Source organism: Sprattus sprattus (assembly GCF_963457725.1).
Source record: "Sprattus sprattus genome assembly, chromosome: 2".
Lineage (NCBI taxonomy): Eukaryota > Metazoa > Chordata > Actinopteri > Clupeiformes > Clupeidae > Sprattus > Sprattus sprattus.
The window spans coordinates 38,517,910-38,543,270 of record NC_137921.1 but is presented as its reverse complement, the minus strand read 5'-3'; the positions used below and the strand labels follow the sequence as shown (position 1 = coordinate 38,543,270).

General features: G+C 49.7%; 1 protein-coding gene across 7 annotated transcripts; it reads right to left on the bottom strand.

Moving 5' to 3' along the window:
* Positions 1-252: 252 nt before the first annotated feature.
* On the bottom strand, positions 253-25,236 carry prrc2c (proline-rich coiled-coil 2C). Of its 7 annotated transcripts, none has more exons than XM_080833625.1 (33): positions 24,889-25,236; positions 21,398-21,570; positions 20,683-20,860; positions 20,166-20,422; positions 19,617-19,900; positions 19,411-19,490; positions 18,895-19,031; positions 18,496-18,583; positions 18,156-18,336; positions 17,311-17,920; positions 15,393-15,565; positions 14,939-15,188; positions 14,434-14,647; positions 11,732-14,266; positions 10,181-10,338; positions 9,775-9,929; positions 9,085-9,643; positions 8,852-8,937; positions 8,504-8,719; positions 8,103-8,354; positions 7,770-7,865; positions 7,462-7,563; positions 6,900-7,086; positions 6,581-6,778; positions 5,593-5,822; positions 5,133-5,356; positions 4,665-4,899; positions 4,280-4,390; positions 3,854-4,060; positions 3,623-3,726; positions 3,257-3,395; positions 2,745-2,963; positions 253-2,593 (listed from the first exon to the last, which is right to left on the bottom strand). In XM_080833625.1, the coding sequence occupies exons 2-33, from the start codon at positions 21,513-21,515 to the stop codon at positions 2,339-2,341; spliced, it is 8,838 nt and encodes a 2,945-aa protein (XP_080689751.1). In that variant the 5' UTR covers positions 21,516-21,570; positions 24,889-25,236; the 3' UTR covers positions 253-2,338. The 7 variants fall into 7 exon arrangements, with proteins under 7 accessions (XP_080689751.1, XP_080689753.1, XP_080689756.1 ...); XM_080833627.1 differs by having other exon boundaries at positions 5,139-5,356; XM_080833630.1 differs by having other exon boundaries at positions 5,701-5,822.
* Positions 25,237-25,361: the final 125 nt, after the last annotated feature.

Sequence of the window (25,361 nt, the reverse complement as noted above, 5' to 3'; positions counted from 1 at the left end):
TGACCAGAGCTATAAAGATCTACAGTGGAAACAAGCATGAAGTTATCAGTGTTGGTTCTACGGAGGCTAAATTCCATATCCGTCAATGAAGCACGAGAAAGACAACTTAGGACTTTCTGTGCATCAACTGTGAGAGGATGAGCATGGATTAGTATCTTAGTAACACAGACGGGGTGTTCTTTTAACAGCATATTATTTTATTAGTTTCTGTAACCAAAACAAGAGAATGTAAATAAGACTTACATATTTTAATACAGCGATTTAACCCCTGTACACGTAAAACAAAACAAAACAAAAGAAAAGAAAAAAAAGAAAATCAAACCAATCAATACCCCTCCATCCACCCCTCTTCCTCCATTTCAGTTTTCTGGATCCCACTGTAGGTGTGGGAGGCCGGGCCAAATCACTGCAAGGGGAGCACGTAGCGCCGCTTTACCACATGCTCTCTGTTGCCTACGGCAACGCAGGACTAGTGAGGTGGAGGGGCGAGTGGAGAGTGGCCTGGAGAGGTCAGACCAAAAGTCTCATCACAACAGAAAAGAAGTCCTTTTTTTGCTCAAAACACACTTTCCACCCTTCAATCTTGCGGGTTCTATCTTTTTTTTCCTTTTTCTTTTTAATGTCATGTCCTCACTATTTTCTCTCTTGTTGCCTTTCCCCATGAGCTGATGTTTTATCTACCCAAAAAAATTTAAACGACAAAAAAAACAAAAAGGTCAATCAAACCTTCCACTGCTCGCCCTAAGACTAACCCTGACCCTCACTCGTCTGTCTGGAGGGCCAAGATCCCGCCTTACAGCATGGAATGCAGCATGGTTGGGTGTAGCGTGGTTTTGGGGTGGGCCACATGTAAGGTGAGGGAACACTAGGATTGGTGGTGTGAGAGCAGCATGTGTGTGGGTGTATATGTGTGTGTATGTGACAAATTACTTTTGACTCATCACCACTGGCCCGTGAGCCATCAGGTGTCAGGCCCCAGACTCCTTAGTAACCGTTTACAAAAAACAAAACAAAAACAACAAAAAAGAAACCAACAAAAATCACAGGATCATTTCACCTCCTGTTTATTGAGTTGATCGGTCATCTCAAGTTCATTAAGTGTTCTAAAGGGTATGTGGGGGGTGACCCAGCGTTGCCTAAACCTTTGGCTAAAGGTGAGAGATCCCTCTCTCACATACACACACTAACACACACACCCCTCTTTTTTTTCAGGCAAAACCAATAAGGAGTAGAAGGCAGCAGAAAGGGTTTACAGCGGAGACTGCAAATCATCAATCCACTAAACCAAATCACTTTAATGGCTGCAACTTCACATTTTCCTTAACAGGAAGTGAAAAAAAAGAAACCGCTTTTTTCTTTAAAATTAGCTCCTGGTTTTGAACTCCTGGAAGTATGTGTGTGTGTGTGATGAAACTGTTGCGCAATCAGGACGTAGGGGTGTATGTGTGAGTGCCTGGGTGGAGGTGTTTGCATGGTCACACACACATGCATGTGTGGCACCACTTCCCCCTCACTGTCTTCATCGCGTGTTCAACTACACAGCTTACCTCCAGTCCCAGGAAGAGCCAGGAGGGCCAAAAAGAAAAAGAGAAAAATGACAGAAAGAATCGACATAAAACTACAGTGACGTCTATTTTAAATAAGACCGGCTGCTGAACTACTACAAGGAAATTCTTAAAAAAAAAAAAGAGCAGCCTCCCCCCGCCCAAACATACGAGATTCTATTCAAGGGTGAAGGAAAAAGAAAGTGAATGTGAAAGGCGGGAGGGGGAATCATTTGATATGAAAATCATGAACAGCAGCAAATTGACTTCTATTTCATCTCTGCTTTAAACTTTCACTCCACACACACACCACACACGCACAACACAGGGGTGTGTGAGTGTGTGTGGTGTTAGTCGTTACGCCTCCAGCACCTCCTACACGAGAGGCACCAGGACCTGCAGAGAGAGGAGGCAGATCTCCACTGTAGGAGCGTAAGGGGATAGAGAGAAGAGAAGAGGTGAGGAGAAGAGATAGGAGAGGGAGGTGGAGAGGGGAGGGGTTGTGGGAGGGCTAGCGAAGGGTGGTGTGTGTTCACACAGTACCCCTCAGAGAAAGAAATCACACTCTTTTTAAGAAAAAAACAAAAAACACAAACCACTCCCCACCCTCGTCCCCTTCTCCCCGAAGGGGGTGAGGTGAGGAGAGTACTGGGGTGTGTTTGCGTGTAGAATTTCTCCTCTAGATCCACATATTCCATCTAATCTGTCTGTCTGTCTGTCTGTCCATCCATTCATCCATCCATCTGTGGTGGCAGGTGGGAGACAGAGACAGGTCAGGCGTTGCGTTGGGGCTCCTACTTGCCCTCCTCCGGCTTCATGGACTGGGGCTTTATTGGGCCGGTCCTTATGGGCTTGGCGGAGCTCATTAGGGGGGGCTTGTCCGCTTCGGAGCGCTCGGGAGGGCTGCCCTGGTGGTTGGGGGCCACGCTGTCCACGGGCTTGATGCCAGCTTCCATGCGGGGGGGCTTGTTGGCTGAAGCCTTCAGCTGCTGCTGTTGCTCGGAGAAGAACTTGTGGGTGGACTGCAGCACCTCGGCCCGTTGCTTAGCCTGGGAGAGAGAACGCAAGTGTTTCATGAGAAATCAGCTTTAAATCCCACTTCATCTCGACACAAAACAGATTCATGAGCTATCACAGACGGAATATGGTCATTTTATGGTCAGTTGGTCAGTTTGCCAAGACGCTCGCTGCTCCTCTCACCTTGAGGTCCTGCGTCAGGGCAGCGTGTGAGCCCCGTGGGCCAAGAGGGGGTCCAGGGGGCCCTCGTGGTGGGTACTGGGGCCTGGGGTGGGGCATCAGGCCAGCGTTCATGGAGGGAGACATGGGGGGGCCCATGGGGTTTCGCTGCACCCCTCCAGGAAAGGAGTTAGAGTGGGGCGGGCGCACAAGCGGAGACACAATATTGGGCTGAGACAGAATCTGTGAGATAGCAGAGAGGAAGAGAAATTAACCACTTAATGACCACAATGTAGCATATAACCCATAGACAAAAGGCATGAGAATGTAGACAACTCGTGTTAACTATTTGTTTCTTCATTTGTTCCTGCAAGTGCATGAAACCTGTACGAATTTTCTTAATTGCAAAGAGCATCTAATAGAAACATATTTGTTCATTGAGGCGTATGGTTAAAGTATTCCTGGCAAGGCACAGGTGTGTGTGTGTGTGTGTGTCAGCTCATCAGCCACAGGAGTGTGAGGGTACAGTGGCTCACCTGTGGGTTGAACTGGCCGGGGTAGGGCTGGGAAATGCGCATTCCTGCGGAGCCCGACTGGAACTGCTTCTGGTACAGCATGCTGTTCATCTTACTGGACTGGCTGCTGGGGCTGGTAGAACTTGCCCTGTGAAGCACACTAAAGGTACATTTCATTTTAATGAATCGGCCCGTAAGCAAACCAACACGGTCTCACGTCTGCTAGCTTTGTGCAAGTCTTTATAGCGCAGCTTGAATATGCAGGGATACCATGCGGGGATACCATGCGTGTCTAAAGACGACCTGTACACTACATGGTGACTGCTAGACATGATAAGATTTATGTATATATACAAGTGGTGTGTGTGTGTGTGTGTGTCCACATACCTGTAAGGGTTGGAGGTGGGGGTAGTGCTCCGTGCACTCATAGGAGGTGTCCCAGGCTTGACATCCATTCCACTGCCAAACAGCTTCAGGTCCATCTCACACATCTACGCGCACACACAAGAGTACAGCAGTGAGGCCTTGCCTGAGGACAACTCGGAGTGTGTATTTTGCCCGTGTATGTGTATGTGTTTGTGACACGTCTTCCCACAGGACACGACGGGGAGTGCTTACCTTGCTTGTTTGCTGCATCATGCTGTGAGTGTTCTGGCCGATGAGGCTGCGGTAGGTCTGGTTGGAGGGGGGCTGGCGGCTCATGCTGGGAGGCTGCGCTTGCGGAGGGGTCGGGGGCAGAGACTGGGGCAGGGCCAGCAGAGGCTGCCCACCTCCAGAGCCAAAGTTGGACAGAGACAGCTGAGAGCCTGGCATAGGCACTGTCATCTGGAGACAGCAATAATAAAAATAAATTAGAAAGGAGGGACTTTCAAAAACCATTGGGTGTGCGTGTGGGTGTGGGTGTGGGGGTGTGGGTGCGAGTCTATGTGTGTGTGTGTGTGTGTGAGTCTATGTGTGTGTGTGTGTGTGAGTCTATGTGTGTGTGTGTGTGTGTCTCTCTATATGTGTGTGTGTGTGTGTGTGTGTGTGTGTGTATATACACACCTGCTGTAGTCCAGAGCTGGGGCTCTGTGAGGAGCTGTAGTAGCTGCTCTGCGTGTGCTGCTGCACTTGTCCCGAATAAAGATTTGAGTGCTGACTCATCCCCTGACGGGCCTGAGACAAAAATACACCATAAACACCACAATATAAATAGACTTAAGAGACAACCAATCTGTTTTGTTAGGAGCAGGTTCATTCCATTTCTAAGATGAAATATAATACAAACACAATGAAATGCAGCATACAAACACAGCCATTACAAGCTAGAGTACATGCAGTTCTTAAAGACATTGGCAGTACCATCTCTTTACAAACAAGGCAGAAAATGTAGTGACAGGTTTCACAGAGGCAAGGATTGTGTTCAGTTTGAGACATAATGCACTCTCACCTGTAGCATGTGTGTGTCCATAAGCTGGGAGCCTCCCATGCCCGAGGGCTGGTTGAGCTGAGGTTCAAACAGGATGGGGATATGCTGGGTGCTGGAGGTCTGCTGGAAGGCCAGGCTGGACTGAGGCTTGCCCAGATCAGGGGGCTGCACCCCAGGGTAGCTGTGAAGCGCTGTGCCAGAGAGCATCATGGGAGAAGGCTGAGACAGGCTGTTCTGCATGAAGGCCTGCTGAGACCTGGCATAACGGGAGAAAAATACAAATATGACAGTCTTTAGGTTTACAACAATATCAGGTAATATCTGTGCCCACCAAATTACTAAACTGTTACTTTACTAACTGTACTATTATTACTAATATGCAAGGGAAGAGAAAAAAATATATGCAGGAGCTGCAAAGATAGCTGACCACTTTCAGATGTCTAAATGCCTGTGTGCGAGGTACTGAAGTGCTTGGGGATGCAGCTGTACCTGTACCTGTAGGGCTGCAAGGACGAGCTGAAGAGGTCCTGGGGCTGGGAGACGGGCGGGCCGGTGCTCAGGCCCAGCTGAGCCTGGTGGTGTTGAGCCTGGTGGTGTTGGTGTTGGTGTTGGTGCTGATGTTGATGTTGGTGTTGGTGTTGGTGTTGGTGCTGGTGCTGGTGCTGATGCTGGGGCTGGCCCTGTAGGGGCGCGTACATGGGGATTGGCATCTGCTGCACAGCGGTTGGCTAGGGAAGAAAAAGCCATGGCATTAGGTAGTTGTACACCAGATAGTTGACAGAACTAACCAACCACAGAAAAATATTGTACAAACAAAAGCCTTCATGTGACAATAGTAAGTTAAGCTATACATATGAAGTGCCACTGGCTCAAATGCAGGGGATCACATAGAAGGACTGAACAAAAAGAACATGACAAACACAACTATGCAAAGATTAAGACAACTGACTCCTGTCTGTGGGCTGGTGGAGTATTTGGGTATAGGTGGCGCAGCAGACAGACAGAGCAGTTGCGTCTGGGCAGTGCGATATGGATCCTGGTGAGCATGCTGGTGCACCTGAGACAGGCCCGGCTGGAAGCCCTGCTGCTGGCCCAGAGAGGGAGGCGCCAGGCGGGGGTGGGGCGTGCTGAAGAGGTGGCTGGTGTCCATGTAGAAGGCAGGGATCTGGGCTGCAGAACCTACGGCACAAAGGGGTGGAAAAAACAAACACACATACGTCCGTCTGTTACAAGAACAGAAGGCTAACATCTCCACAACAGCGGAATCAGTCCTGCTGAAATACATGCTGCACCAATATCAGGCCACTACAGGCCGTACAGACCACTTCAAGGACGCTTCACTACGGCGGATCTCTGGGTTGTGTTATTAGGGTAAACTTTCATTTACAAGAGCATCAAAACAAGTTAATTGTAGTGGCTCATCAATTCAGATTCAGGATTTATGATGGCACTGAGTCACTTTCAGCTTATTGACTGTACTGCGTCTCTGGGCCTGAACTCAAGCTCTGCTACCCTGCTGTTCTGTTGCCTACATTCCCATCAAAGCAGACAAGTAGGTATCAGCACCATAGCACGGGCCTCATTAGGAGCTGCACTGGGGAGCACTCATCCTGGCACAGGCTTTTATCTGGATGGCAGGTATGACCTTCTGAGAAATTATCCCTAATAACTAATAGTACAAAGCTGGGGGGGGGGGCTCAGACAGAGGGAGAGATGCAGAGGGGAGAAAAAGCATGAAAGAATGACAAAGAAAAAATAAAATGGACCAATAAAGCAAAAAAGGCAAATAAAACAAAGAGGAAGAAGGACAGAAAGAAACAAAAAGACAGAAATAGAAAGAGGTAATGAAAAAGAAAGAAAGGAACACAGAGAAAGAGAGAGGGAGAAAGAGAGACACACACGAGACTTAGATTGGGTGCATCGCAGAGAGGCTTTACCTGCTGCAGACTGGGAGACGAACACCTGTGGCGTCTGCTGCTGCTGTTGCTGTGGCAACAGGGAGGGGATGCAGCCCAGCTGGGAGAAGTTGCTGCTGCTCATCTGCAGCTGCTGAGGCTTCACCTTGCAGATGTTGGGAGGGTCTGAGGCGGAGGTGGTCTTAGTACTCAGTGAGGAGGTGGTGTACGTGCCTGTTCCTGAGGAGGAGGGAAGGAGGACAAAATACCATCAGCACCTCATACACTACATATAGAAACACTATGTGAACACATAGCAATAGTTCTGTAGGAGGGAGGTTTTAAGGAGGTGGAGGAGAACCTGAAAGGGAGGTACTGGGCGTGACTGAGGCCACGGGAATCTGAGGCATGGAGGCACTGGAGAAGGAGCTGAAGGAGGCACTGCCTGCTCCTCCTCCACTGGTAATGGGGGAAGCTGAGGAGGTCACAGGCGAGTTCTTCTCCACCAGGCTGGGCGAGTTCTCCCACGCCTTACGTGCCGACTCCATCTGAAGACACAGGACAGGGGAGTCATATAGGAGACAAAGGAGGCATATCCAGGATACTTGAAAGGGTGCACTAACAAAAAAGTGCAGGTAGGGGTGTGTGTCTTGGTAGGGGTGTGTGTCTCGGTAGGGGTGTGTGTCTCGGTAGGGGTGTGTGTGTGTGCGCCTGTAGGGGTGTGTGTGTGTGTGTGCCTGTAGGGGTGTGTGTGTGTGTGCGCGCCTGTAGGGGTGTGTGTGTGTGTGCCTGTAGGGGGGTGTGTGTGTGTGTGTGTGTGTGTGTGCCTGTAGGGGTGTGTGTGTGTGTGTGTGCCTGTAGGGGAGTGTGTGTGTGTGTGTGTGTGTGTGTGTGTGTGTGTGTGTGTGTGTGTGTGTGCTTACCTTAAGTGTCAGGTCTACAGTAGCGGGAGACACAGTAGTGAGGCTGGGGCTCTGCTGGAGAGCTTCCCTGCGAGGCAGAGGCAGCGAGTGAGGCAGGGCCACCTGGACAAAGAGAGAGACAGATCAGTTTTAATACAGATTAATGAGACAGAGGCAGCGAGTGAGGCAGGGCCACCTAGACAAGACAGATCAGTTTAAATACAGACTCGCAGGCTACAGTCCTAGAGCAATGATCTCTTAATGATCTCCATCTAGCTCTCATTATGTGAACGTGCCTGTGTCTTAATGTGTATGTCAATGCAACTCACATTGGCCACAATGCTCTCTTCCATTTTGCTTCCTGCAGTAGGGACATTATCAGCCAATGAAGAAGAGGGGGTGGTGTAGTCAGTCACAGATTCCTGCTGTGGACAAATAAAGAGCACAAGTGCAGTTAGTTACACATGGTAATCAGATCTTTCACAGCCAAAGGGTTATCAGGGTAATCGCTAATGACCAAATGGAGGTCTGGGCAACTCATTATTGGGCATTTAGTATTGGGAAAGCCAGAAATGTACTCCTTGCAGAGCAGCAAAACAAGACCCAGCTGGCCTTAACAACAGATTAGCCCTGCTGTAACTACTGGCACACTAGAGGCTCACCTTGGAGCTGCTGGAATATTCCGCAGCGGGGACGGTGATCATGCCCTCGATTTCTCCCCCGAGCTCGGGCACATTGGCATCCATGTTGGGGGAGCTGGAGTCACGGTCCCTGCTCCCCCCGGGGATGCCCTTGTCCAAGCCCTCCCCGTCCGACTGCCGGCCATCTTTGGCCTTGCGGTTCTTCAGCGAGCGTTCCTTCCCGATGGGGCCGGGCTTGTACTCCTTTGGCTCCGGGGGGGCGATCTCTGGAAGCTGAGAGAAGGACAAGACAGAGGGCAGAGAGAACAAGTCAGACACCCCCCCCAAAAAAAAAAAAAAAACGCAAACAAATACATTTGATGGTAGTGTTTATGGTTCAGTGGTGCAACTGCTGTAAAATGTACTGAATTTGGCCAAGGCACCTTCTGAGGCTTGATTGGTCCAGCACGGGGCTGTTTCTGTCTCTGCTCTTTGGGTTCAGGTAGTATGTTCTCGGAGACCTTCTCCAGGAGGGCGGGCACGCCGTCACTGTCTGGGCTGCCCGCTGAGGACGGGGCGCCAAACTGGATGCTGTCCATACCCAGCTCCACTCCAGTGTCTATGCTGGTCTTCACCCCCTGATGGAGAGACCGCAGACACTATGAATTATAGAACAGGACAGACATGGACACTCCAATACAGATATAGCTTTATTCACACAAACACGCTGGTCATTATAGAAGTTGTGGGTTATTTAAGACAATGACACACACAGACAGACTGTCTCTCACCTCAGCAGTGACCGTCCCAGCGAAGGAGGTGAGTGGTTTGTTCCAGGCACTGACAGAGGGGGGCTGGGGAGGACTGATAGGTCCAACTGCAAATGCAAGAGGTCTCCATGAGAGAGGTTTTGCACTGGTGATGCTTATTCACAAACAATAGTCTCTCATCTCATTATTTTTCATAATCATCTGTCAAGTCAACCAAGGACACACACACACACACGGTATTCACAGATACTCACGTTTCTTAACGTCTGAGAGGACGGTTGATCCCGGCACCTTATTCTCCCACAGCTCAGTACCAAGGGCACTGTGCGTTTGCGCATTGGCCGGGGGGAACTCCACGGTGGCGGGGGGCATGGGTACGGTGCCCTCGTGAGGCTGAGGGGAGCTGGCAGGCTGGGCGGGGGGCTGGAGGCCGTGCTGGGACACAGCGATGGCTGGCTGGGGCTGTGGGGGTTGGGGAGCCTGGGGCTGCTGTTGTGGCAGCTGGGGGGTGGAAGGGGCTGGCTGGCTCTGCTGAGGAGCCTGCTGCTGCTGCTGCTGCTGCTGCTGCTGTTGTTGTTGCTGTTGATGCTGCTGTTGTTGATGCTGCTGCTGCTGCTGTTGTTGATGCTGCTGCTGCTGCTGTTGTTGATGTTGTAGATGCTGCTGCTGTTGATGCTGCTGCTGTTGTTGTTGTTGATGTTGCTGCTGCTGTTGAGGCTGCTGGGATACCTGTTGCTTCTTAGCGAAGCGAGGGGGAAGCTTGGAGCCTCCGCCTCCACGGCCTTTCTCTCCCGAACCCTTTTTACTCCAGTTCTGTGGAGCCAAAAATAATAAATGTTTGAGTTGCATGTTAAGGCCTCAAATGTCTACAACTGACTGCAAGTACACTCATCTTCCTTCACTAATAATCAGTGGCAACACCACACAGTCAGGGTCAAATGTACCTGCGGGGTCTGTTCCTCCTTTTTCCGCCGTTCCTCGTCCTGCAGGCGTTTCTGCTGCTTGCGAGAGACCACCTCCGTGAAACCGTCATCAATGGCGCTGGACTGGGGGTCCTCTAGTGTTGTTACTTCTGGATGGTCGTCAATTATCACTACACCTACAGAACGCACACAGCAGCAGACAGACGTTTTTCTCTGCACCGTCACAATACATATAATGCCGATACATACCATTATTACTCAACACATATATTCAATCATGCACATTTCTTTCTGGACCCTCAAGAGATGTACTGAAGCGAAATAGCGATTTGCTGTTATTTCCATGAGTTCCTATTTGAATTCTAGTCTTTTCAAATGCTTGGAATGGTGACTCTGGGAATGGTGACACTGGTTTGGGGCCACTCACTGGCATAGTTGTTGAGGTCAAACTGGGACAGAGCGTCAGCCTTCTCCTTGGGTTTCTTGGCGGCATGTTTGGCCTCCTCTTTGCGGCGAGAGGCATTCTCCCGTCCGGCCCTCTGGCCCGCACCGGCCTGGGCACCCTCGGAATTTTGGCCTGAAGGACTGCAGGATGGAAGAGAGAGAGAGTCAACAGATAAACAAACACACGCATACCTGATTCTGAAAAGACATTTGACTCGTCAGAGGGACAGTGTCCTGACCAGGCACCAGCCTAGAGTGTTAATCGACTGAGGAAAGACAAGTGGCAGAATGGATATTAGATGAACGCTGTCAAGCTTTTCTTATGAAAGGCCACGATGAATGGGTGGGAAATGGCTAAAAATACTCTGTTGCTGGGTCTAATTATAGAGATCCAGAGAGAGAGAAAAAAAAAATATCACATGCAAGTAATTAGCGAAGAAGCTCCTGAGAGAAGTTCAGATGACGGGCAGAAATACAAAGTCAAATACAACAGCACAGATGCTGGGACTAACTTGCCCACACCTCATTTCAAGTACTGCTGCCTCACACACCTTGCCATTGTTCAGTTTAGGTGTGTGCATATTAACCTTTTTTTAATATTCAACTAACAGTGTCCAGGGACGCTTATGGTGATTGGAGGTTACGTCACAGAAAATACAACTTTATCCCACTGGCAGAAAAAATGGCTGATTGATCCGTAGCCATAATAGTGCCGAATATCCTTCCTCCTCTGCATATACTGCCCATTCTAAAAATTGACTTGTATTAAAAATACAACGATAACTATCAGGTCCCCACAACCTTTCAGACATTTTTTGTAAGTCAATTGAGATTCCCAACCTCCAGCAAAGTTACCCAGAATATATAGGCTGACTATTTGTTTAACCACCCCTTTGCCTTCACTGGCAGCTCTTTAAGGGCTTATAAATAAAAGAGTGAACAAAACACATGAACCAAACTAGGGTTTGTGTCTGATATCCAATTTAGAGCAGTCTATAACCTAACCTATAACCTAACAGCAAAAAGCATTTGTTGTAACTAGTTGCGAGTAAGATTGATTATTTCATTTCAAAACAAAGCACTATAAGATTAGCTTGGCCACTAAAACATTTGGGCTAGCTGTTGTAGCGAGCAGTTCAACATCCTCTTTTTCTAAATATGTTGATTAGCTGGTATAGTATACATGCTTTGGAAATAACATTATTGCTTAAAAGTGTTTTGATTTTTGCATTCCAGGTCAGTGTGCATACCATCTCCACAAACAAACAATACAATTATTTGATGCGAGGATTTGCTCCAATATTTTCCAATATGATTGCAATATTGCTTCAATATTATTTAACTTCCCATAACTATGTGAATGGTCAGAATAACCAAATAGGGATTCTACTATTCGAATAGTAATGCTGCAAATGGTTATCCAGATATTCAATTATCTGTGCATACCCCTCCCTCAGTTAAAGCCAATTCACAAGAGGTGTGGCCAATGATTATGGATGTGTCACCTAAGGAATATCTGTCCATCTCTGCTCACCCTTTCCGTCCTGGTTTAGCACCAGGGCCTCCTCTTCTCTCACTCTTGCCCCCTGCATAGCCTCGTCCCGCTTTGGCCCCGCTGTTGCCTCTGCGGTTCTGCCTGTCCACGGGCCTCTGGCTGGAAAAGCTCCTCTTGGTGTTGGCTGCTGCCTCACGCTTGGGGGTGACGCCTCCCTCTGTGGGGCTCCTGCTCTGGGGCGCAGTGCCCTGGGCAACTGGGGCGGAAGTAGCCGCAGTCACGGTGCTGGCAGCAGGTGTGACAGCGGCGGATGCAGCCTCCAGCGCCCCCTTCCTCTCCTCGCGCTCCCGTCGCTCGTTGAAGTCGCTGCTCTCTGAGGCCGTCTCCCACTCCTCGTTGGCCTGGTCTGACGAGTTCTGATTGGACAGGTCGGGGGACTTACTGCCAGCAGCAGCCACGGTGGTGGCGGTGACCTCAGAGGGGAGCACGGCCTCCGCGGTGGTTAACTCAGGGGGTGTGGCAGTGGCGGTAGAAGTAGCTGGGGTGGCAGAGCTTGTTGCGCAGGTCGGGGGCAGGGTGGGTGGGAGAGCAGCGTTCCCCTCTGGTAGGGTGACAGGGGTGCCAGGGGCTTTGGAGAGAGTCGGGGACACAGCCACTGGCATGGGGGCCACCGGTGCAGCCTCTCCAGCCATTACTGCCGCCTCGCGTTCCTTCAGTCGGCGGAAGCGGGGAGGCTTGTCCTGCCGCGGGGGGCGTGCTGGCCGTGGCCTCCTTGGTCTCTCCCTACTGTTCTGAGGTCCCTCGGCAAACTTCTTCCCCTCGTATTTGGGTAGGCGTCGATCAGACTGTGGGTTGTCCATGCGCAAGGTCTCAGCTTCCTCAGGACGGAAGGTCTCCATTGGCCTGGAGGGCCACTGGGACGATTCCCTGACTCCAGGCCGCCTGAGTGGGGCTGACCTCGGGGCTCCTCGATCCCTCCCACCCCCTCTCCTGCTGAACAGCCCTCCTCGACCTCGACGTGTGGGCTCGCCCTTGGGCAGGAAGCCTGGCCTAGGCCTACCCTCATCCTCCCTGCTCCCACCTTTGTCCGGAAGGTGAGCGGGACCAAATGGGCCGCCACCTTTGGCTCCAGAGCGTGAATCTCCAGGTAGCTCCCGGCGGATCGGCTGGCTGGGTTTGGCGCTGGGTTCGCGGTCGGACGCACCTGTGTCACTGGCCGACTCGTGGCCTTCGCTCTCAGAGTCTGTGTCCGAGCCCCGCCGGCGTCGACGCTTGGGCAGCACCTCGAAGTCCGAGCTCTCGCTGCGTGTCTCGCTCTCCTCACGACAGCGGAGGCTGGCAGCTGCGGCTGCGCTGAGGGGTAGGTCAGAGCGTGAACGCGGCTCCCGGTACGGGGGGTATTCTCCCTTGCTTCGCCCTCGGCTGCCCCGCCCCCTGCCACCATAGGTGCCCCTGTAGCTTCGTCCACGAGAGTAGTACTCCCCTCGCCCACGTCCTCGCAAACTTGCATCGGTCGGCCATTCCTTCTCCCGGTCCATGTCTTTCTCCCGTTCCCGGTCTCGTTCCCGGTCCCGCTCCCTCTCTCTTTCTCTCTCCCGTTCCTCGCGCCGGTAGGCACGGGGTGGTATATTGGACTCTTTCCGGGATGGGAGTTTGGGTTCAGGGCGCTTGTCGCTGCCTGCTGGCTTGTCGGATTTGTCATCTGGGATGTTCACTGCTGAGGCGCCCGCCGAAGGCTGAGGGTCTCTGGCTTTGGTGGCTCCACCAGCTGCCCCTTCCTCGGGCTCAGCTGACGTCTCCCTCCTACCCTCCGTGGAGGACTTCTGTCCTTCCAACACGGCCGCAGCTGCGGAGGTGGGGGGCTTGGAGCCACTGCCGCTGTCTTTCTTGGAACCCCGGTCTCCTCGCTCACGCCTCTCCTCCCGCTCTTTCCTTTGCTCGCGCTCCTCCTTCATGTCCCGCAGGACGGGCTTCTTGATGGGGCCCGAGCGCCGAATGGGCCGCTCTCCTCCAGCGCCACCCTCTCTCCTGCTGGAACCAGAGCTCCGCGAGGGGGGCCAACGTGACTCCACCTTCTGCTTGCAAGGCGCCTGCAGTGGGAGCTTGTCCGCTTTGTGTAGTCCATCTGTCTGAACGGCAGGAGGCGTGGAGCGGTTACTGGCAGCTGGGCCTGGTCCGAACGGCTCTCTCCTGGCTTTCTCGTCTGGCCGCTCGCTGCCATCAGACAGGTCCAACGTCTTTGACGCCAGGGTTACGCCCTCGAAGCGTGGTTCGTCCAGTTTGAGCGAGTGGCTTGAGCCCTGGGAGATGCTCCTCTTGAGCACTGCCTTGCCCAGGGCCTCCACGTCCTCCCCACAGGGAAGGCTGGCTTCCTCTGGCTCGAAGGAAGGGACCACGGGCTCTCGATCGGCCTGCAGCAGGCCTGGCACCTCCTCGGGGCCGTGGCTGAACGCTGCAGTCAGCGGCTCAGACGAGTCCCTGAAGAAGTCACTCTTGCTTCGAGGCTCCAGGGGGCTGTGCTCCTGGGAGTAAACGGAGGAAAGGCCCCTGTCCAGTTCAAGACCAGCATCCAGCCTGTCACGGGGAGAGGGGACTTTAATTAAGAAACCAAACCAAACACTTATTCTTGATATTAGGAATGCCATCTCTTCCACACAAAAAAAAAACAGTGTCACTACAGCCAACATGAACAATAGAGTTGAGCCATAAGGAATGTGGGTCCTCTTTCAGTCCTCTCTCACCTGGACTCCCTGCTGTCCTCCCGGACTTTGGGTGAGGTGGCTGAGGGCAGGGGCTCTGTTTGGGGGTACGAGTCAGAGCCCCACACCATGCGTGGCTCGTTGGGTAGGCTATGCTCTCGGATGGGGCGTGTCAGGTGATCGAAAGATTCTGAGCCCGATGGGCTGCCATCAGCAGGGTCTCTGCGTACCAGCTGCTTCGGGGGAATTCTACCTGCTGATAGGGACAAGACAAACAGACATCAGCCAATGCATTCCTCTCTTAGTATTCATTTCACATTCCATAGTGGAGCGCTTTGTTAATTTCATCACTTCAACTTCACAATAACGAAAATCTTAAATCAAAAGGAGTCTATTGTGCCTAAACAACTCACTCTTCAAAACACATTCACTGATCTTCAGATAAAACCAAGCAGCAGTTAACTTACTATACATTTCAAAACTGCTAAAATGGATTAAATATAAACCCAGAACATCGTATTCAGCAAAATTCAGTAGTCCCCGTTACCTGGGTGCATGGGAGGCATGTCCATGGGTGGCCGTCCTGACATCATGCGGGGGTCCACGTAGGACTGCATCATGAGCCAGCGGGGGTCGAAGCCCATGGAGGGCATATGCTGGGGGAGTTGGCCCAGTGGCTGGTACAGGGAGCGGTGCTGAGGGGGGGGCACCCCAGCTCCAGACGGAGAGACTGAGCCACCACCACCACTCTGCTGCTGCTGCTGCTGTTGCTGCCACTGCTGTTGTTTAAGCTGCTCCTGAAGCAGGGGTAAGCATTAGAGACTTGCCTGTGTTCTGTGCCGTGTTACTGTGCTTTTATGATGCATTGAATGATTCATTGAATTCTGAATGAAATCAACTTTTAATGTTTTGGACCTTGTAAATGAGATGTAATGATCAGGGTAAAAATAAATAACAAAATGAACTAGGTATATTAAAAACAAATTAGTCACTGGCAGTACCTGCTGTCTGAGGAAGCGAGGAGGCAGGGACTTCTGGAACTGTTTGGAGTAACCAGAGTTGGGAGAGGGTCGGATGGCCGCACCACCCTCACCTTCTGCCTCTGGAGGCTGCAAAGAGGAGTCCTCGCTGCTGGAGGGGTCGAGCTGGGACAGGGGCAGCTGCGGCTCCTCAACTGAACACACACACAAGCAAACACACACACAAAATGTAACATCTACATATGTCCCATTAATAAGTAATCAAATCAAAATAATCCATCTCAATCTATAATGCCATTATTCCAACCGAAGAAGCAGTGGGTTCCAGTGCATTCCAGAAGAGTGCTCGGCACTGGGTCTCAGCTGTGAGATTTCTTACCAGCGACACATTTTCACACAGTGACCAGGGTTTTTCCTGCATAGAGAAAATGTGGGTGCGCGCCGAAGCCGTTTTGCCTAGCGCCTATGAAAAATCCCGTCCGCCTAAAGGCAAAAAAAGTGTGCAATGAAAAAAAAAAATGAATAAATAAATCATCTATGCGTCACGCATGCAATGCCTGTCAGAGAATAGGTTCTCAATATTATATTTCAAGAGTCCTACAGCCGAATTATCGTTCTGCTTTGATCAGTAAACGAGTTGATAAGTGTGTCTTTTTCTTGGCTGATCAACACGCAACTGTGAGTTGCGCGAATGGACAGAGCGGCCAGCTGCCAATCACTCAATCTGCGTATGCATCCTGACTGTCGGTCGGCGGTGATTTTAAGGATAACATTCCATTTTCGGTATTCATGGCTTTCAATTTAATAAAATATCTGTTATGTTGAGGACCTAATGGATTTGTCTATCCGTTTGAACGAGTAACAGTAGACTCCGGGACCTCGGGAGAGGCAGAAAACCGCATTCGTTTATCAATGAAAGCTCAGCTCGTTCTGAGGAGATTTGTGCATCCCGAATATAATTCAGGGCTCTCAAGTGTCACGCATTGAGCGTGACAGTCACTAATTTTGGTCTTTAATCACGCACTCCCGCCACACATCGTATTTCTCACGCTGAAAAAAACCTCTAAGCTATTTAATGTGCCGCAGCGCGCAAACATGACCTGGCCACGCTGCCCTCACCATGGAGGAATCAAGCATGTCTCCCCGAATCCACTGTAGTTCTGCCGTGAGGTGCCACTTATCAGCCTATCAAAAAAAAGAAATGGGCTTCACAATAGCCAATCAGAAAAACAGTCTCTTTTGTATCTGTTGTATCTGGGTAAGATTTAATCCAGCAACCAATGAAAATAAAGCATCCTGGAATTGCGCGCAATTGATCTTCTAAAAGCTTCGTTCACTTGAGCTCCGAGCATCAGTCTTCTACAAGGAGTAAGTCGTCTCCTGTTTTAATGTGACGACAAATTCACAATGGTTTGACACAAGCAATGACAACTTGACTGCAGTTAGAGACTAGTTCCCAGATAATTACCATCGGTTTTTAATGAGTGTTTGTAGCCAACACACTTTTAGGCTACATCCTGCCTTTTCACTATAGCTTTGACTCTGAACTTCGTTAATAAATTAAATTCGAGTAGGCCTATTAAAGATATATGTAGGCTAAAATTACCATGAACTTGTTAAATCATTTTACCAGGGCACCAAGGCGGAGGGTGGAATGTTCACAGGCTGGTTGTGACCTCTGTACCTGACTTTAAAATAAAATAAAATAAATAATATTTTCCCGCAATTGAGTCCTCCTTGGTTTACACACATCAGCACTTTACCATAGCCTCCATTATTTCTGAAACGGTGAAAAAAAAAGTCCATAAATATCTACTAATAAGCTGTGACGGTTAACACAGTCTGTGCGCGCACAGCACCGAAGACCCATTTCGACCCAGGAAAAACCCTGAGTGACTCAGGCAAACATGAAAACAACCCAAGCATCCGCTGTCTTTACCTCTGCACTCGTCTGCACAGAAATAATCCCTCATGGGCTGTCTGTCGGGCTGCAGCTGGGGCTCGTCGCCGGCACTGCTCTCCGCCTGCGGCTCCACTGAGGACCTGTGGGCCGGTGGGGTGGGCTGCTGCGGGGCGAAGTGAACTGCTGGCACCGCATCCTCTTCCTGGGGGCAGGGTTCAGGCATCTCAAGCGCAGGAGAGGGGGCGGGTTGCACCTGCTGCTGCTGCTGCTGCTGCTGAGGAGGAGGGGGCTGAGGGGAGGGGGTGTCGGTCTGGGGGCCTGACACGTCCTCGTGAGCGTCGCTGAGGTCAGGGGCTGTGGTGGATACGGCGTGTTGGGGCTCTGAGGGGGCGACAACAGGACTGGCGCTGGGTGCGGGTCGGAGCTTCTCGTTCAGCCGCTTGAGCTTCTCTGCACAGGCGGCCAGCCGCTGCTCATCCATGCGCCGCTCCTCCTCCTCGCGCCGTCGCCGCGCACGCTCCACCGCCTCAGTCAGGTCCGACTGCTTCTTGCGCTTCTGCCGCCATGCCTCCGAGTCCTCCTCGCCAGTTGGGGGCTTCACTGCTCTGGGCCCGCTGGCACTCACCGCCCGGCCAACTGGCTGACCCTGAGAAACAGAGGAAAACGGCTGCAGGTGAATTTACATCCACTTACCTGTACTTCAACATCCCTATTTTAATGAACCATGTTAATGACATAGCTCTCTTAAACAACCAATGAAGCATATTGGGCAACCACGGCAACAATAACTAACAACAAAATTGTCTTCATATGGCGAGAAATATCCAGTCTCTGAATTTGGCATTTCCACTAAAAGGCTGATGCTCATCTTCCCTCATTACCTGGTAGTCCCGAGGAGCGGTCTTGTTATACTGGTTCATGCTGCCGGGTGAGGGAGCTCTGCCATTGCCACCGTCTACCCATGAGCCTCTGCTGCTGCCCCTGTCCTCGGCTCCCTCGTTCCAGGGCTCCTGGCCGTCCGCAGTCCGTGGTCGCATGCGTTCCACCTTACCCATCCATTCCCTTCGCAAATGTGACCAAGTACAAAAGACCAAAAATACTGTGAGAACTGTCTGATTATTCACAACTCAACCACCTTGAAAACCTTAGTCATTATATTAACATAAACAAGACTCTGAAACACATACAGTGTGGGGTAATTAAACAGTCACCACAACTCACCAGTTCTCTCCTTTCTCCTTGGCAGCCTGGTGTTCCTCGTCATCGCTGAAATTTAGTTTTTCTGTGTAATCCACCTCCATCTGGGCTCCTGGATACCAGACAAAACAGGACACAGTCAGACACAACATTTTATCCCACCGCGCTCATAACTGACTAGAACGCTGGCCTCTTATCGTGCATTTAAAGGCTGCTTTCCATTTTTTACGGCATGTTGTCTACTTTTTTCCAAATGTATTTGGACACCCCTGGAGTGCCAACTCATTAAAGAGGAACACACACACAAAAAAAATCGTCTTTCGTCCCATTTCCCCTGGGTGTGTTGGATGAGATCTGTGATGTCTGTAAAACTGTCTAGTTTCTCCCTGCTGGCACTGCAGCAGCTGGTACAGCTCCGCTCACCTGCCCAGCCCTCGTCCGTGTCCGTGTCCAGGTTGTCCAACTCCTTCAGGTCCGTGGCACTGATGATGGAGGGCCGGTCAGGATCCTGCTGCCATGCCTGTGGCCTTGGGCCTGGCCTAGGACCCCTGGGATTAGGTCAATAAAAGACAACAAGAGAGAGGTAAAGTAGGCATATACATATACAGTGAACATAGTGGAGGCTGGAGGCTGGATAAAATGAGCAAGAGAATCATAACAAGTGGCCTCTACCAGATCAGTCTGGTTTACAGCGACCTTATCTCGATTTCCTTTAGAAGGGTCAATGATCGAAGACAAGCATGTGGTTTTGACACTCGAAATGCAGGTTAGGGTTGCTGTGACTGTGTTAACAATGCACATATTTATAGATTTATATAATGAGGCAAAATCAGCGATTCAATTTACATATGTTGAACCATTCTACAGCTGAATGTAACTTTTACATACTATGTCGTGGAACAGAAAGTTAAAGAAAAGAGCAATGCACAGAATACCCACTTTGATCCATCCTGTTGCACAGGGAATCTGAAGTTTGCTTGCACAGGTGCAAAAGGCATTTGAGGGTAGGCATGGAACATCTGCAAAAAAAAAACAACGAGACAGAGCTTATTTTCAACCACAATAAAGCAATCATTCAGCCTTGATGCACATAATTCACAAAACATTTAATGTCTTTGTACATTTGCATGAATAGTGGCACTTACATAAGGGGGCATCATGCCCCGGAACTGGGCATGAAACTGTGGGGGAACGCCACCCGGAGGCTGCTGCCCCCCATTGAGCTTGTGCTGGGGGGCTGGGGCGGGCATCCTATCCCACTTGTTTCTGCCCTCTCCCGAGGCAGGTTTGTTCGCTTCGTCGGAGTCGACAGTGGGGGATGGGGTGGTGCGGCCCACCACGCCCTCCTCAGGAGGCTTGCTGTCCATCTCTGAGGAGCTGGGAGCCGTGTTCAGATTTTTGCCCCCACCCTCTCGCCAGCTGCCAACATCTGCATCAACAGAGCGGGGAAAAGTCACGATTCAAAGATGATCGGAATCAACTGTAGACTTATTCTCTTGACACATGAACACATGGACTACTAAAACAGACTAATTATCACAGATGAAACAAACTTGGTATGATGCAATTAATTAATTAATTACACACACACACACACACACACACACACACACACACACACACACACACACACACACACACACACACACACACACGGCCTGAAAATGCAGTGCGTGTTTCGGAATGTCTCGTACTCTGTGGTCTGAGGCTGGGGCCTGGCCCGTAGGGTTCCTCATTCTGGTCGCCGGTCTTCTCGGCCTCCCCGGCTGCCTGGAGGGTGGGGAACTCCTGCTGGAACTGGCTGCTTACGCGCGGGGTGCCGTCCACTGGGGCAGGCTGCTTGTTGTTGACCCACGAACGGCTTCCCCCCAGAGTGAGCTCCGGGGCCTGGGGGGGCACCGGTTTGGGAGGAGGAGGAGGTGGTGGTGGTGGTGGAGGGGTTTCTTGTTGTCTGTTATACACAGAGGGATGGGGATGGGGGGGGGGGGGAGAGAGCAAGGGAGGAAAAGCGAAAATGAATGATCAGAGTAACCTTCAAATCCGGACTACAGATTTTCTTTAATTAATGCCACAAGACCACACGCATTAGCAAATCTGAAAGGCTGTCTTGAGTTGCAGATTAATACAGGGCACACAGGGTCTGTGGGGCCTAACAGCCTGGGAGAGGAGATGTAAGGTGTGTTGGGTAAGGGCTGCGAATGGCTGTCTCACCGTTCGTCTCCGGGTTGGTCCTGGCGCGAGGCCCAGCCGCTGCCGTCCTTGGGTACGATGTTGACGTTGGGGTCGTTGCCTTTGTTCTCCGCCTTTAGGCTGGGCAGGTTAGCCGGAGGGGGCATGCGCCGACTGACCGCAACTTTGCCCAAACTCTGGAGTCCATGTCTGGCAGCCACTGCATATCAGTAAGAGATAGAAGACTTAGAAAAAAAACTTAGAGGGCAGGCTGGGACATGGAAGGAGTTGAACTGAGGGATCCGACACTTTTAAAACGGCAATTCACAAATACGTGAAAGGCACAGTGAATTATCAGCATATATTATCCTGTTTAAATCCATCTCTTTGTTTTTGTTCATCAGCCTCTCACACATCAATAAAATAATTGGCCTCCAGGGGCTACAGAAACGCAAAGAACTGACTCAGTGGAAAAAAGACTGCTTAGTCAAGCTGGCAATGGCAAGACAGAAAAGCTGTTCATTCATGAATGGAAAGGGGGAGAAAAGAGGTAGTCACTTGCATTCCCATCTGATGAGTTATGTTCGACTGGTAAGGTATGTGCGGTTCTTCGACTGAAAAAGTGCTTTATTTACTCTTTAGTGAGGACATTCTCCAACTTGACACAAAATGACATGACAATGGCTGAATTGCAGTAGTTATTCTTACACATTTTCAACATTTCTGAAGAGGAAAGTACACGTGTTGTAATTCTCACCTGCAGTTTTCTGGGTCTCCAGAGATTTGCCTTTGTATGTGTTGAAGAGGCTAAGGGTTGCATACTTGGTCTTGCCGCCATCCTTTGCCTTGGTGCTCTGCCCTGACTTCTCGGACATTTCGCTGGAAACTCATTGAGTCTGGTCGTCTGGCTCACCGCTCAGAACCAGCCCCCTAGGCGAGAAGAAAGGGAGGAAGAGTTAACAAAAAGGGACTAGGAATTCAAATGAAAGGGAATATAATTTCCACAAGACAAAAAAAAGGAAGGAGACACTAAAATGCATCTAGTTTTCTTTGCTTTCCATGACTGCGTATGCAAACAGTGTGCAATACTGATGCATCCATGAGCACACCAAATTAACCAGCCCGATTACAATGAGCCACCATCTCGTTCCCAAGAGACAGACCCGCATCAGTTCTAATCAGTTAAATTCTAAAATACCTTAAAAGCTTTATCAGCATGTGGTGAAGTAAGATATAATAAATAGGGACCCCCTTGGTCTACCAGCTGTGTGTGTGTAAACATGTTTATCTATAATTGTGTGGTTTCCCAGATAAGCACACAGAGAAGCCTCCTACCACTTTAAATTACAATGTCTCAAATCAATGGAGCATGTCGCGTTGCTATGCCGACAGTCTGCGAGTGTGGTGGATTGACAACGTTTGGGGGTGAACTCTCCGGTGAGCCACATGGGGGCAATTTATAATTGATGAGGCAGTGTCAAGCACAGAGAGAGGGGCAGAGCAACCACAACACTGCATGGCTGACAGGACAGCCGGTGACTCCAACAACATCACTTTCACACTTCCACTCACTGACACCCCAAAGGGCCAGTCTGAGAATCCAATTCTATCCCACTTGTCCCCAACAATAAAAAAAACACAAGGACATCCCACGCTTACTGAACCATTTAATCACCTCACATGGTCTACACATCTCCACACACCAATCATAACGAGACCATAGCATACTATACTGAGTTACTTTTATTAACATTGACCAAAGGCTCTATACGTATAAATGGAAAAGAATGTTATTGTGAAACTGGATAACTTATTAAGTTATAATATAAAACTGTGCCATGCAGCCCTGTATTGTGGGGGAAAAGGGGAATTGATAAGAAACTTGTGGTTGAGGAAATGAGGTCTGCTCATTACACACACACACACACCAAGAGGAAATGGCAAGGTTCTCTATGGGGCCAAAAGTCACACAAGGACACGTGCATTTTAACGATGAGTGAAAGCCTGCAGATTGGCATTCTAAAACGTGGTGATGTCCTACAACACCAGTACCTACACAGTCATGTGACCACTTGAGCTCTCTTCTGTTCACCCACCATACAGACTGTGGGAGTAAGTAGAGTCCATGATGTATGATTACTCATTTCCATTCCACGCAAGAGTCATCAGCAAATCATCAGTGCTCCAGACAGAGAATGAAATAAAAAGCAACTTTCCTGGGGCTTTCTGAAAGGAGTTAAAGTTAGCTATGGTTTGGCTTTGGACAGGCTTGACTGAGATTCTTACATTGGAGGGCTTCTAAGAGATGCTTCGGTCCTCCAAGACACAACATGACTTTAGAGTCATGGTTCCATTTTAAACCACACAGCTGGCCAAGCAGTTTGATGTTCAGCAGAGAAATGTCTACCTTCACCAAATCAAGCCTAACTGTCTTGTTAGCACAGCCTTACTAGGTCCGATATAAAATGTGTGCTTATCAAGATGCCTTTTGTGATTTCAGAGATGAAACACTCCAGGCATCATAGCAGCAGTCACAGCTCCCAGCAACCATCTGCTGCCCTTGTGATAACAGCCAATGAGAGAAGGGGACCATACCCTCAAATCTCAAGCAGACCACCCTGGGAACTGCCCCTATTGAACTACCATTCCCTTGAGATTCTTGAAAAAATCAATTTCATTAACTGGATTGGGGGAAAGAGGGGTATAACATTCACAATTCATCTTTAAAACTTTGACCAGATGACAGAGAGTAATAGTATCATCTTCTGAAATGATCCATCCAGATTTTGAAACATCTTAGCTAATTGCTTGGTTTGTCTTGAGAATCAGATGTGAATCTGCTGATTACTAATATACCATTAACACTGATTTTCCCATCAGTGTCTTAACCAGGATATAGTGGCCTACTTGATCATGGGAGGTAAGAGAAGTGTCATAGCAAGGAGTCGTTTGCAAGTCAATCACCAGGAGGAACAGATAGAAACTAAGGTTTTCTGCCTTTTACCGATATTCTTAGAACATCAACTAACGCTTGCTGACGCATCCTGCAACGTTCACATTATATTTGCCTACAAATACAGTACGTGAGAAACTAGACAAATTAACTTAACCTCACAATTTCACAGTTATCAGATGGTCCGAAAGTTAGGTATGTGACCGACAGATGAAGCTGGTCAGGGACCACTGATGCTTAACGCCAGTACCATCACCAATAGAACAAGGGGAAACACATTTTCTTATCTTAGCCAGCTATTTGCCAGAGTAGCGCCTACTAAAAGACTTGCCCATCTCTTTAATGACCTGACCCGGTTCAGTCATTTCAGAGTTGATTGTCTGGTAAATAGAAGCCCACTAACGATATGACACTCAAAAAAGAAAGGTTACCACTTGTTACGTCAACATCTTTGTTAGGTATTGCAATAATATTGGTAATTTACCTGGTGAGACAAATAACAGAACATAAAGTAGCGAGGTAGGAACCGTGTACATGTGTCAACTGGTGTTAAACCATAACCTAACGTTACTTGTGTTCAACATTTGACTAACGTTAGGCAACTCGCTAACGACGTGCAGACTGACGAGCTAACTATGGTTATTAGCCAGCTAACAAACTCAACAGCTAAACGTGTCAGTGCGCCCCCGTTTGGACCCATCGCTTCCGGGTGTCTAACAATATAAGGCTTAAGTGGTGTGAACTAAGATTTAACCAACTCGGCTCTTTGGAGTCATCTGTGCGATTGGTGTAGGACGACGTAACGTTATTCTTGCACCAGTTTCAGTAAGCAGAGGTAAAAGGAGGGTGGGTCGCAGCGGCCCGGTGTACTGAGGTGGCCTCCGAACCCCATTTTAATAGCTAGCTGGCTAATGTTGGCCAAATCAAGTTTCTTCCATTGGATACCTAGCCTGCTCCTTCTGAATAGACTAGTAGTCAACTTCCCATGGTAGAGATACCCTATGTAAAATACCTATCTACACTAGTACAACCTCATATATGACTGATGGCCTGCTGACCACAAGAATTCAATCACTTTCGTTTCACGTTAACGTTACCTCGCTAGTTCCCACTGAAAACATTTTACCATCACCACATATTCCCGACGGCCAAATTATTGGCAGTGTTAGCGAGCTAGCATGGTTAGCTAACTTGCTAGCGAGTTGGCTTTGGTTAAGTAACGTTAGTGCCCAGCACTTCATCGTCAGGTGTAATCTTTTGAGACCAAAATATCTGAACATCGTTTCTGGACATACCTGTCTCCGCCGGTCCTTTCACTGTCTTTTGATTTTCGTTTCCCCTGCGCAGAAGGCTGTGCTTGACCAGCTTTGCTTTCCGTGTGTGTGCACCCGGTGAATTACAAAAGCTTGCTATTACACTGGCTAGCTAGCTAACTAGCCAGCTAAAGTGATAGCAACCTACAAGCTTCTCTTCAGTTGCAAGAGCCACGCTACTTATTATGCCCGCTCGGGAGTCTCTTCTTTATCTTAGCGTGTCGTTCTGAATTTGGACGATAATGAGCAGTTCGCATGGATTCGTCCAGTTTGTCAGTGTTTTTTCTGTTCCCGTTGTCTCGTGTGAGACAAGTCTGCTCCAGTTAAGAGGCCCGCTCTCGCCGAGGCCTGTCGCACAATCAAAGATGGCAGACTGCCAATCCACGGCAATCTGGCGTCATCGCGTAAAGATGACGGTGGCTGAGGGAAGTCGTTGTCGTTTTTGAAAAGCAAGT